We start from the raw sequence: 14843 nt of genomic DNA, 5'->3' as shown, positions 1-14843 counted from the left end.
TTCAGTCGTTTCTTAACATTGAGAAGCTGCTAGTGCAAAACGAGGTCCCGGCCTACTCGGAGCTTGCATCTGATGGTGAAGGGGATGCCAGATAATAAACAAATAGACGTAAAACAAGTCAGGTGGTAAGTGCTCCGAAGAAAATAAAGCGGGGGAAGGGATAGAAAAAGCCCAGGGTGGAGGAAGGATTGCGCGTTGGGTGGAAGTGAGGAATGCTGTGAAATATATTGATATATAAATACAAATGTGTGTCGGGAAGTCCTCACCGTCTCTGGTTTGAGCAGAGATCAGAAGGAAGTGGGGGAGGAACCATGCAGATATCAGAGAGAAAGAGTGTTCCGGGAGGGAAGGGAAGAGTACAGGCAAAGTTTCTGAGGTGGGAACTTGTTTGCTGTGTTTAGTCAAACAGCGAGGGGGTGAGGCCAGGGGTGCCCGGACGGAAATCTAAATGTTTTTGTGGAAACCGATGATTAGCTCAAGGTACAGCTAGGGGCCTAGGGGCCAGATCCTGAAAGGCCTTGTAGGCGTCTAGAACTTTAAAATTCACTCCGAATGAGATAAAAGGCTACTGGAGAGTTGTGTGCCGAGGGGCGGCATGTGTTTTACAGGTTTTCATGCTGCCTGCAGTGTTAAGAATAGATCAAGCCAGGTGGGTGTAGGTGTGCTGGGGGGCAAGTTGGAATGGGGAGAGCAGTGAGGAGGCTAGAGCAGTTGTCAGAGGGAGAATTGGTGATAGGCATGGACCGGGGTGACCGATATGGAAGCGGTTGGATTCTGGCTGGACACGTTATAAAGGATTTCCTGAGCGACTGGGTGGATGGCTAAGGAAAGGAGAGAAATCAGGGATCACTCGGAGTTTTTTTCTTTGGCCTGTGCAGTTGGAAGGATGGGAAAACAGGGTGGGAGTGAACAGATTTTATGGGAGACGGTGGAAATCAGGACATTTTAAATGTGCATCCTCTATAAGTGGTAGTGGCTGAGATATGGGTGTGGAATTTAGGGAGGAGGTTGGACTGGAGGCAGAAACGTGGGAGCCATCAGAATACAGATGGCATTTAAAGACATGGGACTCGAGCTCATCAAGAGGGTGACCGTAGGTAGAAGATGGACCCTGGAGCTCTCCAACACGGAGGGGTCAGCCGCGTGGGCAAAAACCATCAGAGGAGACTGAGACGGAGTGGCCAGTGAGGTAGGAAGACAGTCAATGAATGGAAGCATTGCAGGATATGGAGTGAGATCACCTGTGTCAAATCCCGCTCGACCCAGTGAGGCGAGGGCTGAGAAGTAGCCAGAGTACTTGGCAACGCAGAGGTCACATCGAGCAGTTTGGGGATGAAACCTAAGTGTCACCTTAAGAGAGAATGGAGGTGAAAAGTAAAGACAGAGAATAAAGACCCCCCCGTTTTGAGGAGTCTTGTTGCAAAGGAAGCACAGAAACGGGAACCCTAGAGGAGGCCTTTCCTTTCCAGTTTGAACAAGTCCACATCTTCTTTGTGGCTTTAAAAATGTACACAGTACATTGTACTGTGGCTTTCAAAATGTGTAGTACATTAACACTTCCTGTGATCTTGCAATCTTTAAATTCGTTGATAAATGAGTATTTACTTTGAGGCATTTGTTTTAGGTGCTGAAAGACCTACAAAGCCATGCAGGTTAGTTACTTGCTGCAGATCTAAAACTTGTGAAGGGCAGTTGCCCAAATAGCCACAGTTTTGACTGGGGACGTCACAGAAGGCCTCCTGGAGTCGGTGATATTTGAAGTGGCCCCTTACACGTTGGTAGAGTCCTTTGGAGCTTGGGACAGAGGGACTTATGGGGAATGCTGGAAATAACAGTAGGAAAAGCTTCAGGCGGAAGGCATTTATCTGAATAATTAAAAGAATTAATTAGTGTGACTGTGTTTGTGGCTGGTTCAGATTGCTGAGTTGTCATCTAAGGGAACCATGGACAAAGCAGATACCATAGCCTGAATCTGGTTATAAAATAAAGCTTATATGATTTAATTGTATGCTAGAATTGTAGTAAGTTCATTAGTTTAAGCTAATTAGTTAAAGCTAATTTCGCAGTTCTGATTCTTAAATACTAATCTGTTTCTACAAAGAATTCCTAGTTTTTAATTTCACAAATTTTAATAGAAAGTTTAAAATCGGACCTGTGTCTATGAACTAATGCTTTGAGGAAAATAAGAACTTTATATTCATTACTTCCAATATTCAAAGTATGTTAAGATGTTATTAGTTTTAATCCTAAGGCAGAATGCTACATGTCCTCATTACTTTAATTGTACTTTTTTTTAGATGATCTTTTGATTCCAAGACTTAAAACAGGGTTCGGTTCATCAGTCTTTGTAAAAGTCATTTTTAGAAAATTTGAAGCAAAGAGTTTTCATTATGAAACTTTAAAAGTAATCCTGCCGTTTTTTTCCCCTCTCACATTAATATCCTAGGAATCCAAGATAAGAGATTACATATGCCAAAGTTATTTCTTTTTGTCTTTAGGAAACGGAGTTATTTTTTCCTTCGAGTGGAGTTTGTGGACCCGCGAACACCGCTAAATTTACCAATTGTACCTGTTGCATCATTAAGCCCCATGCTATCAGTGAAGGTAAGTGCTGTGTTAAATACAGTGTATCCAAGTACCTTTTGTTAATAGGAGCTTATTTTCTTAGTTCATTTTCTGATGTATTTCACAGCAGAAATGAAAGTATCATTTTAGCATTTTTTTTTTGAAGCCACATGAGTAAAGGTAACACGAGTGAAAAATCTGTCTCCACTTATATTTATCTACATATGTGTACCTTTTTTTAAAAAGGCGTTCCTTGAGGTGCTGATCGTGACCATGCTTGTCCTGTTTAAGATCTTGATTCCTTGACTTTAAATCCGCCTCCTCCCACCACATAACCGATTTACTTAATTCACTGAAATAGGTCTTAAAACAATGTCTGCAGTATGCCCTGAGAAAGCTGGAGAAACTTCCTTCAGTTCTTAGTATATGAAACAAAGTTCTGTGAATACAGAAATACATATTTGTACACATACATACATACACACATGTGCACACGTGCAGAGATAGGTAGATATATATATACATATATATATATATATATATATATATATATATATATATGGCTATATACGGAGAGTGTAAACTTTTTTCTTTATTTTTCTTCATCTGTTTTATTCTGTTGTGTGCATTTTTGTGAACTATTCCCAATTCTTTTGGAAATGAGATGGATAGCAATTCGGGTATACAGTAGAAAATTTGGAAATAAAGTGAAAAAGGAAACAGTAAAAGTTACCTGGTTTTCCATTGTCTTGACATTGTTAATACTTTTATATTTCCTCTAAATTCTTTTCTTCTGAATATGTGGATGTGTGCATGTAATTGTTGACATGCATTGTTAAATTAAACATGTTGAATGACATGTAATTGTTAACATGGTTGCAATGTATGTCCATAGGATATTGTTTTAATTTTAGGGAGCATTTTGGATGCTCTTAATTCTTCACGAATATTTTAATAGTTGTACACCATGCAGTCATAGAGATGTAGTATAATATTTGGCTACGTAGGTTGTTTCCAGTTTTTTGATGTTAACAATAAAGTTTTAAAGAATATCTTTGTACATGAATATTTGACAGTATCTCTAGTCATTTCCCCTGGCTAGTTTTCTAGAAATAGAAGTATTGGTTGAAAGGATATGAAGATCTTAGAGATCTTGTTGCATAATTAATACTTCTTTAATTATTTGGGAAGTACTTTAATACCTCGTAAATCCTTAGGACCACAGTTATAGGGAGCTAACATGCACGATCGGTAACGAACATTTTTGGAGACCTTTCCACCATGTGCTAGGCTGTATACCGAGTACCTTATACATTATCTCCTTTTGTCTTCATGTCAATTATGCCAAGTAGGTGGATATATCATTCTTTTCCAGATAAGTGAACTGAGGCTATCTGAGAATAAGTTATTTCCCCCAATTTAGAGCAGGGAATCTAGGATACAGACCTGGTCTCTTCTACCCTCCACGTTCTCTCCTCTACGTATATGACTCCACAGCAAGATGGTTACGGTAACACGGTTAGCAACACTTCCACAGGAAGGAATGATAATATTTGAAAGGGCTGGTGTTGACAGGCTATGAAAAACAAAATTGGGACTTTATGTTGCATTCATTTCTTACCTTGGGATGAATACACACACACACACACACACACACACACACACACACACGCACACACATTTATACCCAAATATGCACACACACATATGTGTACACATACATACATACATTCATGTATACACATACACATACATAATATGCGCATGTATACATATATAATACACATGTTTTATTTTATTGTTATGTTTTTAAAGTTTATTTATTTATTTGGGGCGCCTGGGTGGCTCAGTCGGTTAAGCGTCTGACTTCGGCTCCGGTCATGATCTCACGGTCCGGGAGTTCGAGCCCCGCATCGGGCTCTGTGCTGACAGCTCAGAGCCTGGAGCCTGTTTCAGATTCTGTGTCCCCTTCTCTCTCTGCCCTTGCTCTGCTCGTGCTCTGTCTCTCAAAAATAAATAAACATTACACAAAAAATTTTTTTTTAAGTTTATTTATTTTGAGAGAGAAGGAGAGCATGAGTAGGGGAGGGACAGAGAGACAGAGAATCCCAAACAGTCTCTGCACTGTCAGCGTGGAGCCCAGCACGGGGCTGGCACTCATGAACCACGAGATGATGACCTGAGCCAAAACCAGGAGTTAGGTGCTTAACTGACTGAGCCACCCAGGTCCCCCCCCCACACACACGTTTTAATATGATGCGACAAATTCTTCTTGTTTAAAAGCTTCAACTTCATTAAAAAGCTTACCTTTGGCATCTTAATACATTCAATTGGGTCTGCAACTGTTTTATTTTTTTCTAAGGAAAAGTGGGATGCATGGAAAGGCAGGAATAAAATAGGATTCTAGTAAATATGGTTATGTACTTTAATAATGGCATAAATATAACTGAAGTAATGAAAGTGATTAAATGAATGGTGATGTCAGAATGATTTATTTTATATTTATACAGGTTTAAATCATTCTTAGAGCTATTTTTTAACAGATTGGCTATGTTTCATGTATTTATATTTGATACATAATATTAGAGGCATATGAGTTGATTGAAGGAAATTTTGTAAAATCTGGTCAGATGGCCGAATTCTTTTAACGTTGGCATTTTGAGGCCTTTGTTTTTCTTTTCTTTCTAAATCTCAATTTTAGGGATCCTTTTAGACCATTTTAAAATGTGTAATTAATCCACTATAGCTTAGAGTTAAATTGTGGCTGCAGTGAAATGTAGTTCAAAACCTCATGTTGAATTTATTGTTAGATTTACGTGGGCCCTTTCAAGTGCTGGCATATGTTTATCTTTTTCTATAAGGATCTCACTTCCTGGTGTATTTAATTTCACCTGTGGTCTAGAATAGGTATGAGGGAAGAAGGGATTTTTTAAAAAGGTGGTGTTGATGCGCGAGCAGTTGAAATAGAATTGGGTCATTTCCTTCTGTTGACTGTCACCTTCCCCAAAGAAGTCCAGAATAGTTTCAGCCAAGCAAACCTGTTGCTTAGTACAGTGAGAACACGCCTTGATGGTCTTGGCAGACTTCACTAGGGAGAGAGAGTGGGCCTGTATTGTAGGGTTTTGGGTGTGACCTTTAGAGATTTAAGGTGGGTCTTGCACTGATCTGATTGAAACTGGGTAAAGTTCATGATCTAATAGTTTAGGATTAGTGGGAACAGTGAGACAAAGCTCTTAACCAAGTCTTGTTAAGTACACAGTTCTTGGATAAGTGAGTTGTTTGTCCAGTTGAGGGAATACTGTGGACTGTTTGAGTAGTCTATTGTTGGGGCAAATGGACTTTTGGGAAGTTCCTGAAGCAAACAATGAAGTTATTTACTGATTTATAGCCTTATCTTCGGGTAAGAATTTCTTGGCACAAATAATAAAGTCATGTGGATGTAGGCAGCCTCAGTTCTTAGCCCTATAGTTAATTTGTATGGATGTGGAGGTTTACTTCTAAGAGAGCTAGAAAAAAAGAGAGCTTAGTTTGCAGATGAGGTGGCGGGAAAAAATGATGGGGTACACTTGGGGCATCTGCCGTGTTCCTGTACGTAGATTAAAGTACATTTTGTCACTTGGGGACTCAGGATTTACCAGGGAAGAAAAACAAGGAGAATGTTCTTATCTTCTTTTTTTCTTTCTTAATTTAAAAGCTATACAATGTGTTTGTTTTGATGTCCTCAGTATTATTTCCATGTAGCTAGTTTAATTCCATCAATGAAATGAATTATTTTTACTCTGAAATCAGGCTGTGTAGGTTTGTCTTTTGGCTCTGCTGCTTACTAGCTGTGGGAAATTGCATTAAGTATTGAACCTCTTTGTCCCTTGTTTCCTTATCTATCAAATAAGTATAATATAGCACATCGTCTTAAAAGGGTAACTGCAAGGATTAAATGCACTGACGGCAACAGTTAAATGGCTAAATGATTAATTAAATGGTTAAATGTCAGGATGCATGTGTTAAACACAGTGCCCAACTCTTAACGTGCTCTATGTGTTCGACATTCCTACTATTATGATTACTACTCTATTCGTACTGTAATTTTTCCCTCAGGTTCTGGTTCTAATTTAAATCCATGCAGGAGGCTCCTCACTTACCTCAGGTTGATTCAGCAGTCATCAGTGGTTCCCTATTCCATTGGGCCATTGTGGTTGGCCCGGGGTGGGGTGGGGAGGAGAAGGTGGCAGCCAGTGCCGGGATGGCTGCTTCTGCCCTTGTGTCACCCAGATTTAGCCTCTGAAGTACTAGAGGCCTGAAATTTTGTTGGAAAATTTCCCTTCTTATAATGGATTTAGGCATTAAACAGTTATACTGCATTTTTCAAAATACTGTCCTTCCTGAAATGTCGTTTCTCCCATAGTAAAGTGAGTCAAGGTGGTTTCTAAGTTTCCTCTCAGCCTTTAAATTTAAACCCAGTATTCGGTACCTCAGTGTTGTGTTTTGGCTGTAAAATAAATGCTATGTTCATGGAGACTGTTTCAAAGCATGTTAGATTTTATTTTTACAAAGGTATGGAGAGACAGTGTTGGGGTCTGCTTGCATTTAATTAGTTGGGAAGCAAATTACTTCTGCGAATTCTGGCCAGTTGACAAATTTACCCCCAAATTGACTCTGATATGCTAACTAGCACAGGATGAATACCAGCAAGGTCATGTTTATCAAGTTTTTCACTTTTTAAAATTGTGTTATTCTTACTCAGACTCTCTTGCAGAGTTTTCATTTCCGCCCCAAATGGTAGTTTGATGCTAGGTAGGCCCAGAGCCCCATAAGACATGTGCCACCAACTTAGGCTGCTTGAATTGGTTAAGTTCTTAACTTTTTGGTGTGAGATTTCCTTCAAGTAATTCAGCCCCTGGGACCCTGTGGAAGAGGTGTGAAATTTTTGGGTGCAAAGACATTGGATGGAAACATCGTAAATCTCACTTTGTTCCAGTGAAAATTCCTGGAGTGGGCCCAGTTTTCCTTAGAATGTCACAGTTTTGGAGTTCTGTGAATGTTTTATGTTCTATCTGAAAGAGTAGACAAAACAGTGGAGGGAACTTATAACAGATGCACCAAGTACATTGAACTACACGTAAGACCTTTGCCTTTGAGTGCATTGAGTGTAGCAGCATGCATTCTCAAAACACAAAATTAGAGGCAGTGAAAACACCTAATAGATTTGTATGTTATGAGGATGTTAAATGAAATCAGTGATTTTTTTAAAAAAGTTTATTTATTTATTTAGAGAGAGAGTGTGAGCAAGGGAGGGGCAGAGAAAAAGGGCGAAGAGCGAATCCCAAGCAGGCTCCTCACTGTCAGCCTGGAGCCTGACGTGGGGCTCGAACTCCCGAACTGTGAGATCGTGACCCGAGCCAAAACCAAGAGCCGGATGCGTAACTGACTGATCCACGCAGGTGTCCCTGAAATTAGTGATTTAGAAGGAATTTCAAGAGGCAGTGAAGCATCCGACTTCGGCTCAGGTCATGATCTTGCGGTTCAGGGGTTCGAGCCCCGCGTCAGCTCTGTGCTGACAGCTCAAAGCCTGGAGCCTGCTTTGGATTCTGTGTCTCCCTCTCTCTCTGCCCCTCCCCTGCTTGTGCTCTGTCTCTCTCTCCTTAAAAAATAAACATTAAAAATTAAAAAAAAAAAAGGAGTTTCAAGAATTTTGCTGGTTTAACGATCCTGAAGCAGTAGGTGTGTATTATTAGGCTATTAAATTGTTTTTTATTTTGAAATAGTGAAATTTTGTTTGCTAATATGTTTCGAAATCTCATAGCGTTTAAAGTAAAATATAAGTCCCGAGGATTGTCAGCTGTGACGACTTGACTGAGGGGTAGAGGGAAGATTCATATCTGGTTATGAGACACTTGAAGGGCTTTTTCTCAAGGATAGCATCACAAAAACAGTTTTAATAGTAATACCAGTTCACATTTGTGGAGTGCGAAGGACTTTATGTGAATTGTTTTATCCTCAAAACTATAGCATAGGGAGTATTTGAAGCGCATGTCACACTGAGGAAGCCTGAGCAATGAAACGTTAAGTAACTGGCCAAAGTCACTTGCTGGCCACCAAAGAGTCAAAGCTCTTAGACGGTGGCATTGGGACATGCACCACATTTGCCTTCATTCTGTCGCATTGTACCATTTTGCCTCTACATGGATTATCACTCAGACTATCTAGATTCCCATCATCACGTTTGATGGATTATTAACCCATTTTACAGGTATGGAATCGAAGCATTAGAAGACATAGTTAACATCCTGGCATGCCTACGGAAAGCCATCATGGGTAGAAGGTTATTTAATAGTTGGTATGAAGGGTGATTTTAATTCCTAACATCTTAACCGGGTGAAAAATACAGTTTAAGATAGGACTTAGAGAAATTATTGCTGTTCTGGTCAATAATGGCAGTTAAGAGATAAATAATAAACAAGTTCTTGAGAATTCTAAACTTAGAATACCTCCTTAAAACTTTTCTAGTTAGATGTGAGTAGTGCTTTTTATATTCTTGAAGGTGTTTAGTCGCTAAGAGCAGTCCTTGTTTGTTTTCTTTTACATTTCAAGAATCTACTTTTTGGGGTGCCTGGGTGGCTCAGTTGGTTACGCCTCTGACTCTTCATTTTAGCTCAGGTCATGATCTCACAGTTGGTGGGATCGAGCCCCTGCATTGGGCTCTGTGCAGACAGTGCAGAGCCTGCTTGGGATTCTCCCTCTCCACCCCCCTCTCTGCCCCTCCTCGGATCTCTCTCTCTTCCTCAAAATAAACAAAGAAACTTTTTTTTTTTTTTTTTTTAGAAAAGAATCTACTTTTCTTAGGTATCATTTATTTACACTTGTTTGAGGTCACTCTTCCTTGCTTCTGCACTCCAGTGCCACTGTCTGCCTTTCAGATCCCCAAATACCCCTCACCCTTCTCTCCTTGAGACTCATTCCTTGCTTTCCATTTGCATGGAGTGTGTGTGCCCTCCCTCCTCCTTCCCCGGGCACAAGTGTCATTTCCTCAGGGAAAGCTAACCTCACACCCCCAGAAGATACTAGGTTCCCAGTGACATGTTCTTTCAGCATTCTGCTTTTCTTCAGAGCCCTTAACGCAGGTTGCTGTTATATATTAATTAGTCCACATACTGTATATTATATAGTGATTTTTGACTAATGATTTTGTGTGCCTCCTCCACAATATTACAAACTGTGATGGCAGAAACAGTCATTCTTCTCTAAATATTTTGCACTCTTCCTTGTAAAATATTTTCTTTTTTTCTTCCTTTTTTTTTTTTTTTTAGCTCACGTGTTATTTCATGTCTACACATTGTCAGAGAATGAGGTCTCTGTGATAATTGGTTCTTTGAAATTTGTCGATGTCCTTTGTTACTTAGTGCATGGTTAAATTTTAAAAATACTTCCAGTGTGTGCTTGAAAACAAGGGTATTTGTTGCACTCTTCTCTCTTTGTATAGAAATAACTGTTGATTCAAATCTGTTGTTCAGATCTACATCCTTCCTCCATTTTTTCTTTTTTTGTCTGGTTGATTTATCAGCTTCTGAAAATAAGTTTTTAGACATTCTCCCATGTTAAAATTACTCATTCTTGTTATGAATTTGTCAGTTTCTCCATTTAATTAGGACTGTTTTTGCTTTGTATGTCCTGTAGCTACATTGTTATGTATGATTATTACATCTTTTTGTTTATTACTCGGTGTCCTACTTCATTCTCATTAATGGTTTTATGTTGTTTACCTTAAACATAAGGTGGCATATCCTTTTAAAAAAATTTTTTTGAGCCTTTTGCTTCTAATACATATCGTATAGCCACTATGGCTAAATTTTGTTTTATTTCTACTTTTGAAGATTTTTATTTTTTCAGTCTTAGGATAGTTGAATTCAACCTCTTGCCATTTATTATAGTTACTGATCTATTTGGATTCCACACATTCCAAACTCGGACAGATCTGTTCATACTGATTTTGTAGAGTGCTGGCAGAGCTCTTTGAAGGTAAGCAAGCTGGCAGATGTCATTTTCTTCCCCTGCCCCCCGGCATAAACACAGAGGCACCTGCAGGAGGCGGGGCTGCACAGACACCGGTAGCCTTGGCCTAGGGCTGAGAGCAATTTTTGCTAAAGCTGTGTGCTCACCGCACCCAGCCCCTGCACGCACAGCTGCCCCGTGTGCCCCACCAAGGCACAGCGTGGCACCCAGCCCAGCTGTGACCTTCGGCTACCTTCCTGCACCACGCCCAGCCACCAGGTGCACAGCTGCCTCCGCGTGCCTTGCCCAGCCGCCGCACCGTGCCTAGCCACTCACCCTCAGCCACCACTGGGTCACACTCCCAGCCCTGTGCCCCTGGCCACCCTGGCACACGGCCCCCGCCCGCCGTAGTGCTTTTGGGGATCCAGCATAGGATTAGTGGCCCCATGCAACTTTTGCTAACATTGTTGTCCAGTTCCCAAGTTCCCAGGGTGCACACCCCCTCAGAGCTCGCCTACCTGGGTCCTGCTAACAACACAGAGAGCAAGCACAGCCCACAACGGAGAGTCAGTGTAGACGACTGCTCTGAAAGGAAAAGTGGCTCAGATACAACAGCAGGGCATAAGCAACACACAGAGGCTATTCTCCGGAAGTGCCAGGTTCTGGTGCACAGGGGACATTGCACTGCAGGGCACTGTAGGACCTCTTCTTCATAAAGTCACTACTTGCAAGAGTAGGAGACATAGCTGACTTCCTTAACTTACAGAAACAGACACAGAGAGGCAGCCAAAATGAGGAGACAGAGAAATTTATCCTGAACGAAAGAACAGGACAAGGCCACACGCAGAGATCAAAACAAAACAGATATAAGTAATATGCCTGACAGAGAACTTATCTCTTTATTTGTTATTATTTTTTTAAGTTTATTTATTTTGAGAGAGAGAGGGAGCGTGAGTGTGTGCATGAGTGGGGGAGCGGCAGAGAGAGAGAGGGAGAGAGAGAGAGAGAGAGAGAGAGAGAGAATCCCAAGTAGGCTCTGCACTGTCAGCTCAGAGCCTGATGCGGAGTTTGATTCCACGAACCATGAGATCATGATCTGAGCCGAAACCAAGAGTCAGACGCTTACCTGTCTGAGCCACTTAGCCACCCTCCCACCCTGATAGAGAATTTAAAGCAATGATCGTTAAGAATGATCATCGGACTCGAGAAGAATGGAAGATATGAGTGAGACCCTTAACACACGTATGTATATATATGTGTATTATTCAGCCATAAAAAAGAATGAGTTCTTGCCATTTGCAACAGTATGGATGGAGCTAGAGTATCATGTTAAGCGAGAAAAGTCCGTCAGAGAAAGACAACTAGCATGTGATTTCATTCATGTGGAATTTAAGGAACAAAACAAATGAGCCAGGAAAAAGAGACAGAATAGGAAACCAAGAAATGGACTCCTCACTATAGAGAACGAACTGATGGTTACCAGAGGGGAGGTCGGTGAGGGGATGGGGAAAATAGGTGATGGGGCTTAGGAGTGCAGTTGTCATGGTGAGCACCGGGAGATGTGTGGATTGTTGAATCATTGTGTTGTACACCTGGAACTAAGGTAACACTGTATGTTAACTGGCAGTAAAATAAAACCCTAAAAAAAGAGAAAAGGCTGTATTTAGCAAATGATAAAGAAAAGAGAATGCTTTCAACAGCCGCTGATAGAAATCTTTTTTCATCTTTTCAGTTATTGCTGCGAGAATGTTATTTTTCCTTTTCTTAACTTTTATTTTTTCATCAACTTTATTGATGTTTAATGTCTATAACCATGCACACATTCTAAAGGTACAGTTCCAGCACTAGTGTCTCAAACTCTGAGTTTAGAAGTCCTTCTTTTTTTTTTTTTTTTAATATGTTTGTTTATTTTTGAGAGAGAGACTGAGAGAGTGAGAAGAGGAGGGGCAGAGAGAGATTGGGAGATTGGGAGAGAGAGAACCTCAAGCAGGCTCTGTACTGTCAGTGCGGAGCCCGACATGCGGCTCAAACCCACAAACCCCGAGATCGTGACCTGAGCCGAAACGAAGAGTTGGACGCTTAACCGACTGAGCCACCCTTGAGCCTCAGAAGTCCTTCTTAATGTATGAACTTGGTCTTGTCTAATGGCTCCTTCTTGGAGACAGGTGGAGGATGAATAAATGGTGTTGATTGTTTGAAGACGTTACCATGGGAGAAGCGAATGGATTGATCCCAGGCTTGCCCGTGTGCCTTTGTGATTATAGGCTCTCTATCAGTGAAAAAGCAGTGACAAGTCGTCGTGTCCCTTCCCTTTGGAAATCAGAGCTTGCTCTTCACATCTGACTGGAATAAAGAAACGTCTGTTGCTAGTCAGCCAAAGCCCTAGCACTTAGCAACTGTGATGTGCACATGAGGAACCTTAGGCTGTCTTTAGAGCCCGGTGATGTGTAGGAAAAACCACAAATCTATACTCATCTGTTTGAATTAACGGACACAAGAATCTAAATAAGGGAATGGCAAGGAGCTCAGTGAAAACCCTACTGGACGTGGCATTGTTAATTTAACGTACGGTGTTTGGAAGGCCTCGCATGCTTCTGCAGCTTGGCATTTACTAATTGCGTGACCTTGGAAACACTTCTTGGATGCCTAAAGCCTCACTTCTTTTAATCTGCAAAATGGGGGTGGCGGTACCTACTGCCATTAAAGAAGTTCATACCGGTGATGCAGTTTCCATAGCAAATGTGCAAGGAAATTAGGTATCAATAACCACAGTTTTAGAGATTATATTACATGATACATTTAAAAAAAAAAAAACTCAGTAGTGATTCCTTTATCTATTGCTTTAAAATAAACCATCCCCCAAACTTAGTTCCTTAAAAACGATTTATTATTTCTTAAAATTCTGTGGATTACCTGGGCTCCGCTGGTGATTCTTCCGTGGCACACGTGGGGTCGCTTGGGTGGCTTCTTCAGCTTGGGAGCTGTGCAGGAGCTAGAACATGCAAGATTGCTTTTCCCCCTCCAGAGACTCTTTCCTCGTGGCCTCCCATCACTCAGTAGTCCACCCTGGGCTTCTTTGTGGCATGGCTGCTGCCTTCCAAGGAGAGCATCTCAAGACCATCCTCCGCGTGTAAGTGCCTATCCAGCTTCTGCTTGCGTCGTGTCTTCATGTCTCAGTGGCTAAAGCAAGTCGCACGGCTAAGTCCAGAGTCAGTATGGGAGGGGATTGTGCAGTGCATGAACACCAGGAATTATGGTTCACTGGGTACCACCAGTGTGGTAGTTTCCTTCAAGGGATGTAAGTCACCCTAAGACCTTAACGTACTTGGGATGTGAAACTCAAACCTGAATCCATGGTGTTGTGTCACTAGTATGGGAGACCGTGCTTCTCAAACTTTAGTGTGTGCTAGAACCACTTGGGCAGACTTTGTAAATTCACCCTCCTGGGCCCCAACTTCAGTAGGTTTGGACCAGAGACCAGAAATACGCATTTTTAACAATCTCACCAGGTTGTGTTGATGAACACCCAATTTGAGAACCACGTATCAGAAATTTTCAGGTCAGGGAACACGGTGCATTTCCTGTCGTGATCAGCCTCTGTCAGAGGCCAGCCTTATGAAATTTTATATCCAATGGAAGTTTCTTAGTTCCTTCTCTGGGAGAGGTTAGTAACCACCATGGTTAGGGGATGGTTAGGGAAGAGGCACCTCTTGGATTTCAGTTGTTCCAATAGCTCAGAGGTAGGCCCCTTGGTTTTTAGGTTGATGAGAATTTCTTGGAATGATGGAAAATTTGGGTGGCCGGGACACTCTGTTCTACCAAAATAGCTTCTCTAATCCTCTGAATTCTGTGTAGCAGTTGTTTAATAAGAATAACAGATCAATTTGATCTGTGGCTAGGCAGTCTGTAGATTGACATTTCTCACTAGTGAGATTGGAATGGAACCTAGTTTCACTGAAAGAGCATTGGACCAAGTCTAACAGTAAGGAAAATGACTTCTAAAATAGGTGCCTGAAGGTCACAGTGTATATCGCCAACAGCCAAATTATGGCAAGAGCCTAAATGTCAATCGACTGACGAATGGATAAAAAGGGTGTGATACACACACACACACACACACACACACACACACACACACACACACACACACACCCCGACCCACCCACGCACAATGGAATGAAATCTTGTCATGTGCTACAATGTGGATGGAACTAGAATATATTCTAAGCGAAATAAGGCAATTAGAGAAAGATAAATATCATATGATTTCACTCATATGTGGAATTTCAGAA

The 14843-nt window shown here is 41.3% G+C and overlaps 1 protein-coding gene across 2 annotated transcripts in view; it reads left to right on the top strand.

The window, feature by feature from the left end:
* NME7 (NME/NM23 family member 7) overlaps positions 1–14843 on the top strand; it is a 260452-nt gene that overhangs the window by 83453 nt on the left and 162156 nt on the right. For both annotated transcript variants that reach the window (XM_045048905.1, XM_019821576.2), the window contains exon 7: positions 2499–2604. In XM_045048905.1, coding sequence (XP_044904840.1) covers positions 2499–2604 — 106 coding nt within the window. The remainder of the gene's footprint in view (positions 1–2498; positions 2605–14843) is intronic.

This window comes from Felis catus, chromosome F1, assembly GCF_018350175.1.
Source record: "Felis catus isolate Fca126 chromosome F1, F.catus_Fca126_mat1.0, whole genome shotgun sequence".
NCBI classification, from domain to species: Eukaryota; Metazoa; Chordata; class Mammalia; order Carnivora; family Felidae; genus Felis; species Felis catus.
Note: the sequence above shows the minus strand (reverse complement) of the source record. Positions and strands in the feature narration are given on the sequence as shown.